Source organism: Coenobita brevimanus, chromosome 55 (assembly GCF_032717465.1).
Source record: "Coenobita brevimanus isolate Jiangsu-jjx chromosome 55, ASM3271746v2, whole genome shotgun sequence".
Classification (NCBI taxonomy): Eukaryota; Metazoa; Arthropoda; class Malacostraca; order Decapoda; family Coenobitidae; genus Coenobita; species Coenobita brevimanus.
This window is the reverse complement of record NC_137008.1, coordinates 1286224-1302189: the sequence shown is the minus strand read 5'-3', so window position 1 is coordinate 1302189 and position 15966 is coordinate 1286224. Positions and strand designations below refer to the sequence as shown.

General features: G+C 44.8%; 1 protein-coding gene across 1 annotated transcript in view; it reads left to right on the top strand.

Moving 5' to 3' along the window:
- The window catches only part of Ptp99A (Protein tyrosine phosphatase 99A), a 220633-nt gene that overhangs the window by 92984 nt on the left and 111683 nt on the right, over nt 1–15966 (top strand). Inside the window, exon 4 of the mRNA XM_080273510.1 lies at nt 9132–9323. Coding sequence (XP_080129636.1) covers nt 9132–9323 — 192 coding nt within the window. The remainder of the gene's footprint in view (nt 1–9131; nt 9324–15966) is intronic.

Sequence of the window (15966 nt, the reverse complement as noted above, 5' to 3'; positions counted from 1 at the left end):
GGTGGTGGTGGTGGTGTAGGTTGTGGAGCAATCTTGACCTAGTACTTGCATCGTAACAGAAGTAAGTGTTGGGGTAAAAATTAGAGTCCTTTTTTGAGCAAAGTTCGTATCAGTGGTGGTGGTAACTTGTTCTTGTCGCTCTCCGGCTTCATGGTCTGGCCCGAATGAGCGCACCTGGAGCTTGGAGATAGACGACAATCCTACCTGGTCTGATTAATCTGTGTAGGTAGGAGACACTGAAGCACCTTTTCCTCAGCGATTTATTTTGGTTATTTGGTATTACGTCTTGTTTTTTTTTTTGTTTTTTTTTCGTTTATTTTTCTTTATTCTACGTGGTATTTGGAGACACCGAAGCACCTTTTCCTCAGCGATTTATTTTGGTTATCTGGTATTACGTCTTGTTTTTATTTTTGTTTCATTCTTTATTTTTCTTTATGTTGTATTGGAGACACCGGAGCACATTTTCCTCAGCGATTTATTTTGATTATTTGGTATTACGTCTTGTTTTTGTTTTTTCTGTTTATTTCAGTATTTTTCTTTATTCTACGTGGTATTGGGGACACCGAAGCACCTTTTCCTCAGCGGTTTATTTTGGTTATCTGCCTTTACATCCTGTTTTTATTTTTAGTTTTCATTGTGTGTGTGTGTGTGTGTGTGTGTGTGTGTGTGTGTGTGTGTGTGTGTGTGTGTATGTGTGTTACTGAGGAAACAATGTCGATTCAAGAAATACCTAAGTACCCTGAGAGATAATATCAAGGTCTAATAAGCATAAGTCGCCATGAAAAATATGCTGCGAATTTTCTTGCCACCTGGATTTTCGCCTAAGTTTAATATACCTTTGACACGTAACGGTAGTGTGAGTACTGAACGATGTTGTACGGTGGAGTGGTAGCAGTCATCCTTATTGGCCTATTATCCTCTTCGTATTTAAATTGGAGTACCGTAGGGTGGTTTGGTGTCTAGGGTAAGCACGCAAGGTGAAGAGGTTGACGAGTAGAGTTAGTTGAAGGTGAAGAGGTTGACGAGTAGAGTTAGTTGAAGGTGAAGAGGTTGACGAGTAGAGTTAGTTGAAGGTGAAGAGGTTGACGAGTAGAGTTAGTTGAAGGTGAAGAGGTTGACGAGTAGAGTTGGTTGTTGAATGGACTTTGCGGGTATTCGTTTGGTAATGTACTGTAGGTACTTTTCAACCTGGTAACGTCAGTAGTAGTACAAGTGGTGTGGGTAACAGGAGCAGGATAGTAGTTAGGACAGTAGGGTTGTTATTATTATTATTATTATTATTATGGTATCATTATTATTATTTAGTAGTAGTAGTATCCACCACCACCATCATCATCATCATCATCATCATCATCATCATTAGCAGCAGCAGCAAGCAGATTTTCCTCGGGACCGTAATACCAAAATTGTGATGAGTAGTAACAGGAGGTTTGACGTGAGTAGCGGGAGCAGAAGCAGTAATGTTTGCAGCAGCGAGGCCAGTGTTTACCTTTCACCCCGGGACCTCACCTGTCTTGTTTACACTCGGCGGGGCGGCTGCGGTAGACAGACACCCGCCCTTGTGCACACCTGTACCCACGTAGAAAAGGAGGCGGGAGGGGAGGGGGGGGGGACTTTGAATGAGAAGGAAAGAAGAGAGTACTTTGAGGGTGCAGGAAAGAGGTGGTGCCCGGAGGAGAGTGGGTGGGGGCAAGAGATGGGTTTTTAAAAGGTAGGGAGAGGAAGATATGCTTTGCGAATGGATGGGAAAAGGGATAGGTGCTTTGAAATGGTTGGGGAAAGGAGTGGTACATTTAAAAGGTTGGGGAAAGGAATGGTGCTTTTAGAATGTTGGGGAAAGAAAGTTACTAAGGCAACGATGGGAAAGTTGGTTGTCGAATGTTGATGGAATGTCGGGATTACAGAGGAGTACAAAGGAAAGCAAACGGCAACAAATTTCGGGATTACATAGGAGTACAAAGGAAAGCAAACACCAAGAGAAGGGAGGGATTACAAAGGAGTACAAAGGAAAGCAAACACCAAGAGAAGGGAGGGATTACAAAGGAGTACAAAGGAAAGCAAACAGCAACAGATCTGTTCGTCTTTTCGTGGCTGTTTGGTGTAGGGAAGGTTATAACAGACAAAACTATTCTATCAGTTAAAGACAAGGATAGAAAAGCAGACTCCAGCCATCAGACCGCTATGTTTTTTTCCCAAGCCGGTTATATCTGTTACATGTTAAGCAGAACACCAGAGAGGGAGAGAGAGGGGGAGGGGGATACCATTGAAGCGATGAACTAGATCGTTTTTAACCCATATTTATTTCTGGTATGGCATTTCCACAGTTGAATATCATCATCTGACAAAAGTTAAAGTTATATTTGTGTGATATTACCTTTGAAATTGCTAAGGATGGTGGAAGCAGGGGTTGATGTAGATAGGAGGTGGAAAAGGCTGTGAGGTGGAAGTGAATGGGAGAAGGTACTTTGAAAAGGAAATGGAGAGAGAGGGCGAAGTAGAGAGTGGGAGGGAGGGAAGGATGGTAAAGGGAGGGGAAGTGTTTTGAGTGGAGGGATGTTCTAAGGAAGGAGCAGACGATGAGAGGGAGAGAGAGAGAGAGAGTAAAAAAAAAAATCCAAGTTGAGGTATGATGGAGGAAAGGGAGCGAGGTTGGATTTTGCTTTGTCAACACAGCTTGGGGAGCCTAAGGAAATGAAGAAGCGAGTAGGATGGGGAGAGAGGTAGCGGAGGAGGGTGGGAGAGATGGATGGTGAGGAGGGATGAGGAGGGAGGTAGATGGGTGGGAAGAAATGGGGAAGAAAGTGGATGGGCAGGGAGAGATAGACGCTAGGTGGAGGTAAATGGGTAGGGAGATATGTGGATGGAGGTACCGTAGATGAGAGAGAGAGAGAGAGAGTGATTTAAGATGAGAACAAAGTAAGTCAAAGATCAATAGGGTTCTCTTGACACGGGTTGTATTGTAATAAGCGAATTGAAAGATCGCATAGTTGCTGTATAATTTTCACTTTAAATTGCTCTAAATATTTGCCAATTGCAGTATAGCCATTGTGTCTATACCTCATACCAATTAATTTGGCCAGGCATGTATGGCAACACTGTTCCCACCGAGATTCTGATTGGCTGGAGGTGTTTGTTCGATTTCGTGGTTGCTTAAACCGATACTCTCTTTATTATCAGATGTGATACTGAGTTTGTCGACAATACAATCGTCAAAAGCAATAACAAATCCGTTATATACTTAACAACAATGAAATCTGCGTAGGAAGATAGAAATATGAGTCAACAAATTATTATAACAGTCCAAGTCAAGGTCAGCATTCGAACAATTCCTTTAAATCGCCGACACTCGATAAAATTACAGAAAATTAAGGAAACCTGCTTAATCTAAGCGCTGGTGTAACACATTTAAATTTTAAGTCCAGTCCGTACTATGATAATAGAGGAGATGTAAAGAAATAGTTTCCTTTAGCCTACTTTGATTTTCGCAATTTTTTCAAACCTCCCTCCCCGCACAACTCGTTTTTTCATCAGAATTTTTAATTATTCAGAATTGTGGCACGATTTAAGGGTGCGGACTGATCTTAAAATATAAATGTGTTACACCAGCGCTTAGATTAAGCAGGTTTCCTTAAATTTCTGTAATTTTATAGAGTGTCGGCGATTTAAAGGAATTGTTCGAATGCTGACCTTGACTTGGACTGTTATAATAATTTGTTGACTCATATTTCTATCTTCCTACGCAGATTTCATTGTTGTTAAGTATATAACGGATTTGTTATTGCTTTTGACGATTGTATTGTCGACAAACTCAGTATCATATCTGATAATAAAGAGAGTATCGGTTTAAGCAACAACGAAATCGAACAAACACCTCCAGCCAATCAGAATCTCGGTGGGAACAGTGTTGCCATACATGCCTGGCCAAATTAATTGGTATGAGGTATAGTAGTGTAATTTGACCGACCTCTTGTGAAATATTGATCAACTTTCATATTTTCGCTTCCTTTCAATAGTTTTAGTCTACACGGAAATTTGATGGAGCAGATCCCCGCGTGACGTGTGCTCTGATTGGTGAGGCAGATTAGTTATTTTAAGCTGTCAGTCAGTTGTCACCCTTTGCTGCGCTTTTTCCAATCTTTGCTGCTGCTTTTTCCAGTTAATTTAGCTTTTTGTACAATGGTGACAGCTAACTCGTTCTTTTTGTACAATAGTGACAGCTACATTGTTCTTTTTGTACAGTGGTGACAGCTATTTTTCTTTTTTGTACAGTGGTGACAGCTAAATTGTTCTTTCTTTACAATGGTGACAGCTAAATTTTTCTTTTTGTACAATGGTGGCAGCTAACTCGTTCTTTTTGTACAAGGGTTCCAGCTGTGTTCCTTTTGTACATTGATAACCACCATATATTTCTTTTTATCCAGAGGTGAAAGCTAAATTTTTCATTGTACAACGGTGACAGCTAAATCCGTCTTTCTGTACAATGTTGACAGCTGAAAACACAAGCAAAGGAAGGGGCATTAAGGAACTGTAATGAGACGGTCAGCTAACGTAATGGTTTTTCGGTAATATGCACTGAGACTTTGTTTTTATAGTATTAAAAAAAAAAGTGAGAGGGGCGGGGTGTGAGAAGGGAGCAGGGCAGTGAAATGGCGGGGCTACACGGAGGCGATTTGTTTGTGTCCACCCCTTAACGGGATAAAGGCGTTTAGCAATATATAGATAGAAATTATATAAAAAAAAATCCCACCTTATTTAAACTCTACGCTGAAGTATTTTCCCGCGTTAAATTCACAGATTATAAGTATAAGTGTATATTACATTCTTATTTCCATGATTTAACACTTAGCAATTCTCAGTATTTTTTTCTCATTAGCAACACCTGGACCCGATTCATAAGACTGGGTCACCTGAGAAGCATCCCCCCCCCCTCAAATTACTGGGGCGTTGGTAGTTTCTCGTAGGGTAAGACGGCTCCCTAACACCTCTTCCTTAGCGATTTATTTTTGGATATGGCTGGTTAACATCTTTTCGTACGTTATTTATGCAGAGTATGGCGGTATTAGAAGGAATTATGTAACACAGAATAGGATAGTAAGGTGAAATAAGCAAAATAAATCGCTTAGGAAAAGGTGTTAGGGAGCATGCTTATCAGACGAGAGGACGGGCGTGGGTGACTGTTCTTAAGGTGATCTGAGAGGCTTCAAAGATCCCACCTAATTGTGTGCCAGTTTTTTTTTTTTTTTTTTTATGCGAGGAAGAAGGAACCAAAGGCCATGAGCCCGCAATAACAGTTCCCTCCAAGAAAAAAAAAAAAAAAAAACAATAGAGAGCCAAATTCAAGATCCATTCATTTCGAGATGCCTGGACACACTGCGTTTGAAAGACTGGAGATCATAGGCAGCAGGAAATACAGACAGAGGGAGACAGTTCCAGAGTTTACCCATTCATAGCCAGGTTGTGCCATCACCAAACAAGGATTCTTTATAATATTGAATCCTTTATGATATCGGATCTTTATGGTACAGGATCCTTTATAATGTAGACTTTGGTTATGCTCTTAAGGTGAATGGAAAGCAGATTAATGCCCAATACCGCTTGAATATTGTTTAAGGCTTCTCCGTTTGTGCCACTGCGAAAACCATGTTGATTAACCCGAGCACATTTAGAGAGAGAGAGAGAGATTGGAGAGAGAGAGAGAGAGAGAGAGAGAGAGAGAGGAGAGGTAAGCCGGAAGGGAAGGATGAGGGGCGTGATGTAGTGGTCGAGTGGGAAGGTAGTTGAGAGGGAAAATAAGTAAGCATGGTTAGAGTGGTATAGAGATAAGTCAGAAGAGGGAAAGTGAGCTGAGTTGAGTTGTGTTGAGAGAGAGAGAGAGAGAGAGAGAGAGAGAGAGAGAGAGAGAGAGCTTGTGTGTGGGAAAGAATTCGATGGCGTGGGAAAAGGTTGGTAGGTGCCATTTAAAAAAAAAAAAAGGGGTTGGAGAAAATGGACAAGAGGTGCATTTGGAAGGAATTGGGTGGTGTGTGTTAATGGTGGGATGGGGTGATAAGGAAATGAATTGTGGGAGAGAGTGGGTGGTGTGGAAATGGTGTGGATGGTATGGGAGTTGGGTGGTGTGGGGATGGTGTGGATGGTATGGGAGTTGGGTGGTGTGGACATGATGGGGGGTGTAAAGGCGAAGTGAGGTGGGCATGATATGGGTTGTGTAAGAGTGAAGTGGTGTGGGAATGATATGGGTGGTGTGGGAATGATATGGGTGGTGTGGGAATGATATGGGTGGTGTGGGAATGATATGGGTGGTGTGGGAATGGTATGGGTGGTGTAAGGGTGAGGTGGTGTAGGAATGGTATGGGTGGTGTGGCAGTGATATGAGTATGGGAAAAGTTGTGGTATAGAAAGCTAGAGAAACTTATTTATAAAGTAGTGGCTTGAGTCTGGAGGTGACGAGATGGGTGCGTTTGTTGTGTGTGTGTGTGTGTGTGTGTGTGTGTGTGAGAGAGAGAGAGAGAGAGAGAGTGCGTTTACTTTCAGCAGCGTTAAGCGAGTTGCCCTTGTAAAAGCACGTAAATTGAGGAGTCGCAATTTACCGTTTTTCATTTACATAAGAAGGAGAGGAGGGGAAAGAAAAGACACGAAAGAGGTGGGAAGGAGGAGTGAAAGAGGCCGGCGCGTCCAGGCGAGTGAGAGGCGTGAATGTAACAGCAAATTGGAAGGACGTGAATTATGGGCGAGGCGACACGTTGGCAGTAATCAATAACAGGCGAGTATTGAAGCCGTGGGGGTACGCGGAACACTGTGACATGTTCTTGGAATCTGCCTTAAGTTAGAGCATTTTACACGACAGCTGATTGTGAGGAGGAGAACGAGCAAGGGTGTAGTACCCAGGTCTTGGGCGCGTCCCTTGATGCTCAGGTAACAGGTAGCCATAGTTTCAGCTCATTTTCTACTCGTACCCATGTCTGGTGGAAGGTCGTAGCCAGTTTCACACCGAACGAAGACCTGTTGTCCACTGTTACGACGGTAGTTTGAAGTTTGGGCAGACTGCAGGTAGAACAGCATACAACGACACATTGTATCGTGCAGTGTAGGAAAATTTGGAACTGCCAGCCAGAGTTCTTAATTTAGCGTGAAACCTTGGCTACGACTTCCTTTACTTTCAACAAGGAGTAGGAGCAAAGGTGAGCAGAAACTGTGGGGCGTAAGTGTACAGTATATAATTACCGTCACTTACAGGTAATTTCATGTTTAAAATTAGGGTAGATCATTCGAGTACATGCACAGAGTTACCTGGTGTCATCGTGGGTGCAGTGTGTCACAGTGTTGGGAGAGACAGTGTGGAGGCCAGGTAAATGTTTGCCCTGGACGTGTGCGTTGCTTCGTGATGTATCGGCAGGTGTTTATCAGGGTTTGATAACATCACTGAGGCGCCAACCCTGACTCGGGAGTGACTGAACTTTGCCTACAGTCTTTATTCAGTGTGACCAGCCTGTCTCGAATTTATTCATTCTGAATGTGTGTGTCTCAGTCCACTTTAGGTCTTTGTATATACGGGTGACTGGGCTTTACTCTAAGTGTATAATTGAAACCACTTAAAATGTAAAGCATAGTGGAATACATTCGCTCCATCCCATTATGCTCATACATTCATTCATTATACAGGTCTTTATCCACGCACTGTCACTGTTAAAGTTGGAAGTATTATGTGGATGCACGCTGGCCTGTTCTCCTCTTCCTGTATGTAATTATTCGTGAATATATGAATACAGTTTGTCACTTCCATACTGAGACTTCAACCATTTGTCATCATCATCATCATCATCATCATCGACATCATCGTCGTCGTCGTCGTTGTCGTCATCATCATCATCATCATCATCATCATCATCATCATCATCACCATCATCGACATCATCATCACCATCATCGACATCATCATCGTCGTCGTTGCCCTCATTATCATCATCATCACCATCATCGACATCATCATCGTCGTCGTTGTCCTCATTATCATCATCATCGTCGTCGTCGTTGTCGTCATCATCATCATTGTCATCATCATTATTATCATCATCATCGTAATGGCCCAGGCTGCGGAAGCGTGTTGGAACAATTAACATGGTAATACGAACTTGCCATCAGCACATTAAGCATCATCATCATTTAAGCCTCCCCACCCTTGCACCCTAAGTGACCAATTAGGCGTGATTTGCATATAGATGAACGTGATTAGGTAAATGCGTTATTGGTTATTGCGTGCATGGTTGTTAGCGCGTCATTAATAACTGTACACCATAATTACGTACTGAATTTTGTGTTCTTGTTAATGATGCGTGATTTGTGTACTGTCAGCGAATTGTAATTGCAACTGTCGTGATGTACACAAGGATGATTTTGCTCATTGGCACTGTTTGGACGATTATGATAGTATGGGCATTGAACAGGCAGGTGATTGTGTGTGTCTTTCACACACACACACACACACACACACACACACACACACACACACACACACACACACACACACACACACACACACCTATCTACAATTAACACAACGGGCCTCCCTCGCTTCCGGCCACAACACCATTTTTCATCTCACTTCACCGTTTCGTTCTATCATCAAAGACTAGGCTATTACAACTATAACAACAGCATCAAAGGCAACGTGCAGTATTAACCTTCATCCTTTAATTCCTAGCATCACAACTCCCCTCAAAACAACTCCACAACCCCACACAACTTCTTTCATAGCATAGAACCCCATACCTCTCAAAAATCACAACCTGCATACTTCATACAAGAACCATCACTTCACACACACACACACACACACACACACACACACACACACACACACACACACACACACACACACACACACACACACACACACTAGTGAATTACGGTATTATTATTATTATTATTATTATTATTATTATTATTACTATTACTATTATTATGTATTATTATTATTATTATTGTTGTTATTATTATTACACACACACACACACACACACACACACACACACACACACACACACACACACACACACACACACACACACACACACACACACACACACACCACTATATTCCCTCCACTAATCGCCATGCCTTGTCCCCCTGCACAGTGCCCGGGCCCCCTGAGAACCTGACGATGTTGAGGGTCCACGATCGGTCTGTGGACCTTCAGTGGAGCCAGCCCACCGAGCCCAACGGGGAGATAAGAGGCTACAGGGTCTATTTTATGAAGGGAAATTTTACCAGCGTCCGCACAGTTCACGCCAACAACCCCACCATCATGTTCTCGCTGCACGATCTCGGTAAGTGGGCTATTTGTGTGTGTGTGTGTGTGTGTGTGTGTGTGTGTGTGTGTGTGTGTGTGTGTGTGTGTTTTACCTTGGTGTTTGTCGCAAGTTAATAGGCTACTTCGTGATTTATTTATTGTCTTTATCTGTATGCCCTCTGCGACCCTTATTTTCCACGACCCTTTTCTGACTCTAAAATTGCGTGAATGACAACCTTCCTTCATTGGTTGGTATATTCTAACCTCCTTCACGGAGAGGACGAAGTTTTGATTTTTGCAATACCCAGACGTTTCTGTTCAGCGCAGGGAGACATTTAGGACTGGAAAAGATACAAACATCCTTCATTAGACTCTTCACACGTAGGTCCCTCTCAGTCTTAATTAAGGTAGTCTGGTTGTAACAAGAATAAGGTGAAAATACCGTCACTGAACTGAGAGGATTAACTTTCGATATCACCTTTCTGTTCCTTCCTCCCATACACTTACCTACCGAAGCGTTTATGTGTTCGCGGTAGCCCTTCATAGCCCTCGTCAGTTGCCGCTAGCCCTCTGAGTAGCCCGGGTGAGCTGTAGTGTGGAACTCATTTCATTCTTGCTTCAGTTTTATTCACCTTAGTTTTCGAATATAGCAGCTCAGGTATTGCCTTCATTAACCTCATTGCTACTAGAAGGGCCTCCAGAGTTGAGTAGTATCACGTGCAAGTTGCAAGAGAATAATGTAAACACTGGTATTGTTGAGAAGTTGTGGTTGGTATTGTCGCACTAATCGTAGCTGAATGTGAACCCAGTGGACCGCAGCCTTATTTACCCCTATTCCTGCAGTCCACATCCTTCTTTCGGGGGATAGGTAGGGAGAGGGTTGAGGAACTTTTGTATATACGCTACTATATAAAGGCCTATACAGCACCACGTCTTGGAATATAAGGTGATAAGTAGCCCGGAACTGTTCTCATTTCCCCTCGTCTCACCTCAGCTCACTTTCCTTTCCTTGCGTCTCACCTCAGCTCACTTTCCTTGGCCCATCCCGGCGTTCTTTTGTCTGGCTGTGTTCTTCCCCCCGCGATGTAAAGGAGGCGGGCTGAATGGCCGGGGTGTGGGTGGCTGGGTTGTGGAGTGTACCAGAGTTGCCAGGTGCGCGCGTTTCGCGCCAGATTGGGCGATTTTGGAAGATGATTTGCGCTTAAATTTGAACGGCTGCGCGTTGCGCTTTTTTGGGCGATTTTTGAAATGACTATGAGCATATTAGGCGATTTTGTTATATGGATGCAATGTTAAAAAAAAAGAAGTAAGAAGACATGGCGTATGCATGATGTACTAATACTCGTATGACTCAGTAATCATTTCCCTGCCACTCCCCAAACGCATTGTGAAGCCTCAGCTACTATAATTAGCATCTCTACCTGACCTGCGTTTCCATGACCCCAAGTGTGTGTGTGTGTGTGTGTGTGTGTGTGTGTGTGTGTGTGTGTGTGTGTGTGCCTTTTGTTTTAATCCTAAGTCCTCAAGGCGCAAGGCTACGCTTTTCTAGTGAGTGCAAAGCTGGTCTTGTTAGTCTGTCTTCATATGGAAGGTTCCGAATATCATGTCTCATTTTTGTCACTCTTGTCAGCATTTTCGAACGAATTTATATCCACTCCTATATGCTGCTACTACAGTGCTAATGTCCATCACTGATGTGCAGTACAGTTAGCACCAGAGTCATAATGACCACCCAGTTCCTCCCCTACACCCTTTACCAAGCCTGCCCAACCCAACCCTGATCCCATAATTACTGACAACGCAAAGCTCTCTCCCTCTACCCCATCTACCACTCCATGCTTCTGTACCATCCTTCTCTCTCTCTCTCTCATCCAGATTAAATCGTCTCCACTCATCCTTTTATCTCCCTATCCTTCCCCAAAGAGCAATTGCCACCTCCTTGTAAATGTTACACAGGCGAGGCCGTCTGACCCTCTCTCACTTGACCCCACTCTTCCTTGGTCTGACTTTCTGACCGCCACCTACTACTACTACTACTATTACTATACCACACACACACACACACACACACACACACACCTCTACGGGTTAAGAATAGAGAAGAATTACTATAATTGGCTCTCATCACTTCCAAGACTGATGAAGAAGTGTGTGTGTGTGTGTGTGTGTGTGTCATTTTGCTGTCTGCGCTTTTTGGGCTCGTTTTCGGGATGGATTGGGCGCCAACAGCACCCACTGACCTGGCAACACTGGAGTGTACGGTGTGTGTGTGTGTGTGTGTGTGTGTGTGTGGGTAGGTAGAGTAAGTTGGTGTGTGGGAGGGCAGGTGAATTTTGTATGTGTGAGTTTGTATACGTGTGTGTGTGTGTGTGTGTGTGTGTGTGTGTGTGTGTGTGTGTGTGTGTGTGTGTGTGTGTGTGTGTGTGTGGAGAGAGAGAGAGAGAGAGAGAGATGCACTTCACAGACCTGGAAGGTTTTGAATAACCCATACCCTACTCTCTCTAGCACCGTTTTTCTCTTACTCCTTGTCCCCCCTCCATCCCCCCATTCTCTCATTTTCTTTAATCTTTCCTTTTTGGGTTTGTGTTCTCTCTCTCTCTCTCTCTCTCTCTCTCTCTCTCTCTCTCTCTCTCTCTGCTGTATTATTCCTTATGCATCTGCCCACTCGTTCTCTTCATCCCTCTCTGCGATCCCTCTCAAACTTTTATTTCCCTCTCTCTGCTTCTCGCTCTCCCATCCCTCTCATTCTTCCCCCTCCGTTTCCACTCTCTTCACCCCACTCCCACCTCTCCTTCCCCTCCGGCGCTCATTCGCACTCCTCGCTCCCTCACTCCCAACTCCTTCATTCTCACGTCTATCTCCCTCTTCACCTTCTCCCTTCTCACCTCTTCCACTCTCAAACCCTCCTTCACTCCCCATCTGTCCCTCACTTCTAACTGTCTCTCCCTCACTCTCCTCTCTCCCTCTCATCCCTCACTCACTCTCCTCTCTCCCTCTCATCCCTCACTCACTCTCCTCTCTCCCTCTCACCCCTTCCTCCTCCCCTCTCCCATTCTCTCACTGCTCCTTCACATACCGACCCTATCCTCACCCCCCAACTTCCCCAACTCCCCACCCCTCCCTCACTCCCCCTCCCAACTTCACTCGTCCACCCCTCTCTCTCTCTCTCTCTCTCTCTCTCTCTCTCTCTCTCTCCCTCCCTCCCTCCCTCCCTCTCCCTCTCCTTCTCACCCCTCCTTCCCTCCTCTCTTTTTCTCACTTCTCCCTCCCTCCTCTCGTTTTCTCATCCCTCCCTCCCTCTCCTCTCTCTCACCCCTCCCTCCCTCCCCTCTCTCTCACCCCTCCATCCCTCCCCTCTCTCTCATCCCTCCCTCCCTCCCCTCTCTCTCACCCCTCCCTCCCTCCCCTCTCTCTCATCCCTCCCTCCCTCCCTCCCTCGTTTCCCTCGCTCTGCTTCTACTCATAAACATTCCTTGTTCTCATATCTCGTACAAGGCATGTATTTCCCGTCTCGTACCCTCTCTCACATTTCTCCTTTCTCACACTCAAGATTTAGAGAGAGAGAGAGAGAGAGAGAGAGAGAGAGAGTGTGTGTGTGTGTGTGTGTGTGTGTGTGTGTGTCCATATGAAAGCTGAGAGGGGCCCACCAGGAATGAAAAGAAAAAGGGGGCAGGGCAGGGGGGAGAGGGTGAGAAGGGCGTTTAGTAGCAGTGAATAGGGCAGGGCAGGAGGGAATGTTAGAGAGAGAGAGAGAGAGAGAGAGAGAGAGAGAGAGAGGTAAGAAATGGAAGTGAGGGACTAGAAAACGAAGGGGTGTGGACGGGAACAAGGACTGAAAAGAGTGATAATTGCAGCTTCCTCCTTCCCTAGCTGACTATTCTTTACCACTAAGGCACCCCTAACCCCTATGGCGGCCCTAACCACTAAGGCGGCCCTAACTACTATGGCGGCCCTAACTCCTATGGCGGCCCTAACCAATCACACATAACTCAGATATTATTTTTGCGATCATTCTAAGGTACGGTTGTGGACGAGAATATTTCAGTATTATTTTTAGTCTGTTATGAAACTCGAAAGCAGTGTTCAGAAAAAGTTGCTAGTTTCTCGAAAATCTTATTACTGAGAATTTAAAGTTTTTGTTCATAGTCGCGTCGTGCATTGTCATGGAGTGGTTTGGTATACTGTATTGTACTTTGTCTGCAGCTGTACAACACACTGGCTTAAAACACACACACACACACACACACACACACACACACACACACACACACACACCCCCACGACTCCAGTGGTGATTTGCACTTTGAAACACAGGATGAAGAACTTTGAAGAGCTGTACTGTACATCCCCTCGTAAAATCTGCGTAGCCTACCGTATTCAGATCTAGTAAGTCAGTCATTGCATTAACATAATTGATCTTAAGCCAGAAGGTCAGTTTGGTTCGGTACTCTGAATTAGCAAACGCACGAAACGTAAGAAATATCGATCAGGTGTAGGTTTTAGGAGTTCGTGTGTGTGTGTGTGTGTGTGTAGATAGATAGATAGATAGATAGATATAATGTACGACTATCAGCAGTAAACTCTCTCCGACAATATCCTATCAACATGTGTCCTTCTTTATCATTCCTCCCGGAGTGTCACACAATGCCCTTCGCGTCAGTGTCCTTCCTTCTCTTTCTGTTTTGGTGTCTGCCTTATAATGCTAAAAATATTTCCTGCAACACCTTCCATCGACCCACCTGGTATGGAAATATCAATACACCTCTGATTGTGATAGAAAATAGGCTTTGCAAGTGACTGGCGTACAGGAGTTGGTATTGTGCCCGATTACACAAGCCTGTATGGAGGGGAGGGGAGGGAGAGGGGGTAAGATGTGGGAATGGGAAAGGTAGGGGAAGGGTTGGTAAGGGAGGAAGAGGGAGAGCTTGGGAGTAAAGGTGCGAATGGAATTAAAGGGGAGGGGAGAGGAGTAGGAAGGTAGGGGAGGGGGAATTAGGGGAGTAAGGGTACGAAGAAGAAAGGGAAGTGCAATGAGAGGGAGGCAAAGTTCAAATGGAGAGTAGGGAGGGAGGGGAGGAAGGGAGAGGGAGAGGGAGAGTGAGGTTGGGGGGTAAGGGAGGGAAGTAGGTGGGAAGAAAGAGAAGGGAGAGTGTAAAAGAAGGATGAAACAGAGTAGGGATGGAAGAAAGGGTGATGAGGAAGGCGGGTTAGAAGGTGAGAGAGAGAGAGCAGATTGAAGGAGGGACTGGAAGAGAAGGGAAGGGGATAGCAGCACTGGAAGGGGAAATGATAAGGGTATAAGATGATAAGAGGAGGGTTGAAAGGGGGTAGAATAGGGGTAATGACGGTAGGGAGAATGGGAAGGTTAGTAGATGAGACAAACATAGAGAGTAGGCGAAGGGATTGAAGATGAGTAAAGGAAGGGAAGAGTGTAGAAGGGAGAGGGAAAAGAAGAGGGAAGAGGGAGTGTAAGGGAGCCGTGGGAGCGTGGAGAAAAAGGGAGGAAGGGAGGCTAAAAAAATGGGAGGAAAGAAGAGCAGAAGGGAGGAAGAAGGTATGCAAAAAGGAGGGTTGGGAAAGAGGAGAAGAGAGAAGAGGTGATGGAAGACAACCGTGGGAGCGTCGAGAAAAAGAGGAAGGGAGAGCAGATAAAGGGAGGAAAGAAGTGATAAGGGAGGGAGTATAAAGGGAGGTAGGGAGGGAGACAGGGAGAGATGATAGTGAGGGTGTATTATTGCAAAACGGAAGGAAGGCAACATGATCCTTGTATCATAGCATTTACGACCACACACACACACACACACACACACACACACACACACACACACACACACACACACACACACACACACACACACACACACACACACACACACACACACACACACACACACACACACACACACACACACACACACACACACACACACACACACACACACACACACACACACACACACACACACACACACACACACACACACACACACACACACACACACACACACACACACACACACACACATTTACTATTCCTTCTTACCTTCCATTTTCCTTCCTTTACTCCTTTTCTTTCCTTCCTCATCATCATTCGTACTCTTTTTGCACATCCATTATCGCTTCTCTCTTTTTCTGTAATATATTCTCTCTCTCTCTCTCTCTCTCTCTCTCTCTCTCTTCCTTAAGCGTCCTCCTTTCCCTCCCTTATTCCCCATTCTCTCTCTATCCCCTCTCTGCCTCCCTTTCCTTTCATACACTTTTCATCCCTCTTCTCTCCCTCCCTTTTTATTCACCCTTCTCCTTCTCCCTTCTCTTTCTCCCTTCCCTCTCCCTCCCTTCGTTATTCCTTCATCTCTTCCTTTATTCGCCCTTCTCTCTCCCTTCCTTCTCTCCCTCCATTCTTTATTGCCCATCTCTCTCCCTTTTCATTACTGTCCTTTGTCTGTCCTCTCTTAATTCTTCATTCTTCCTTTCTCCCTCTTTTCTCCTCCCTCTCCCTCCCCTCCTTCTCCACCCTTGTTTCTCCCTCTCCCTGTTTAGCATCTCTTGTCTCTCCTCTTGTTAATTCCTTCTTCCTTTTTCTCTCTCCCTTCTTTTCTCCCTTCTCTTTCTACCTACTTTCTCCTCCCTCATCTCCCTATGTCCATATTTCATCCATTATTGTCGATCTCCCTTCTTTA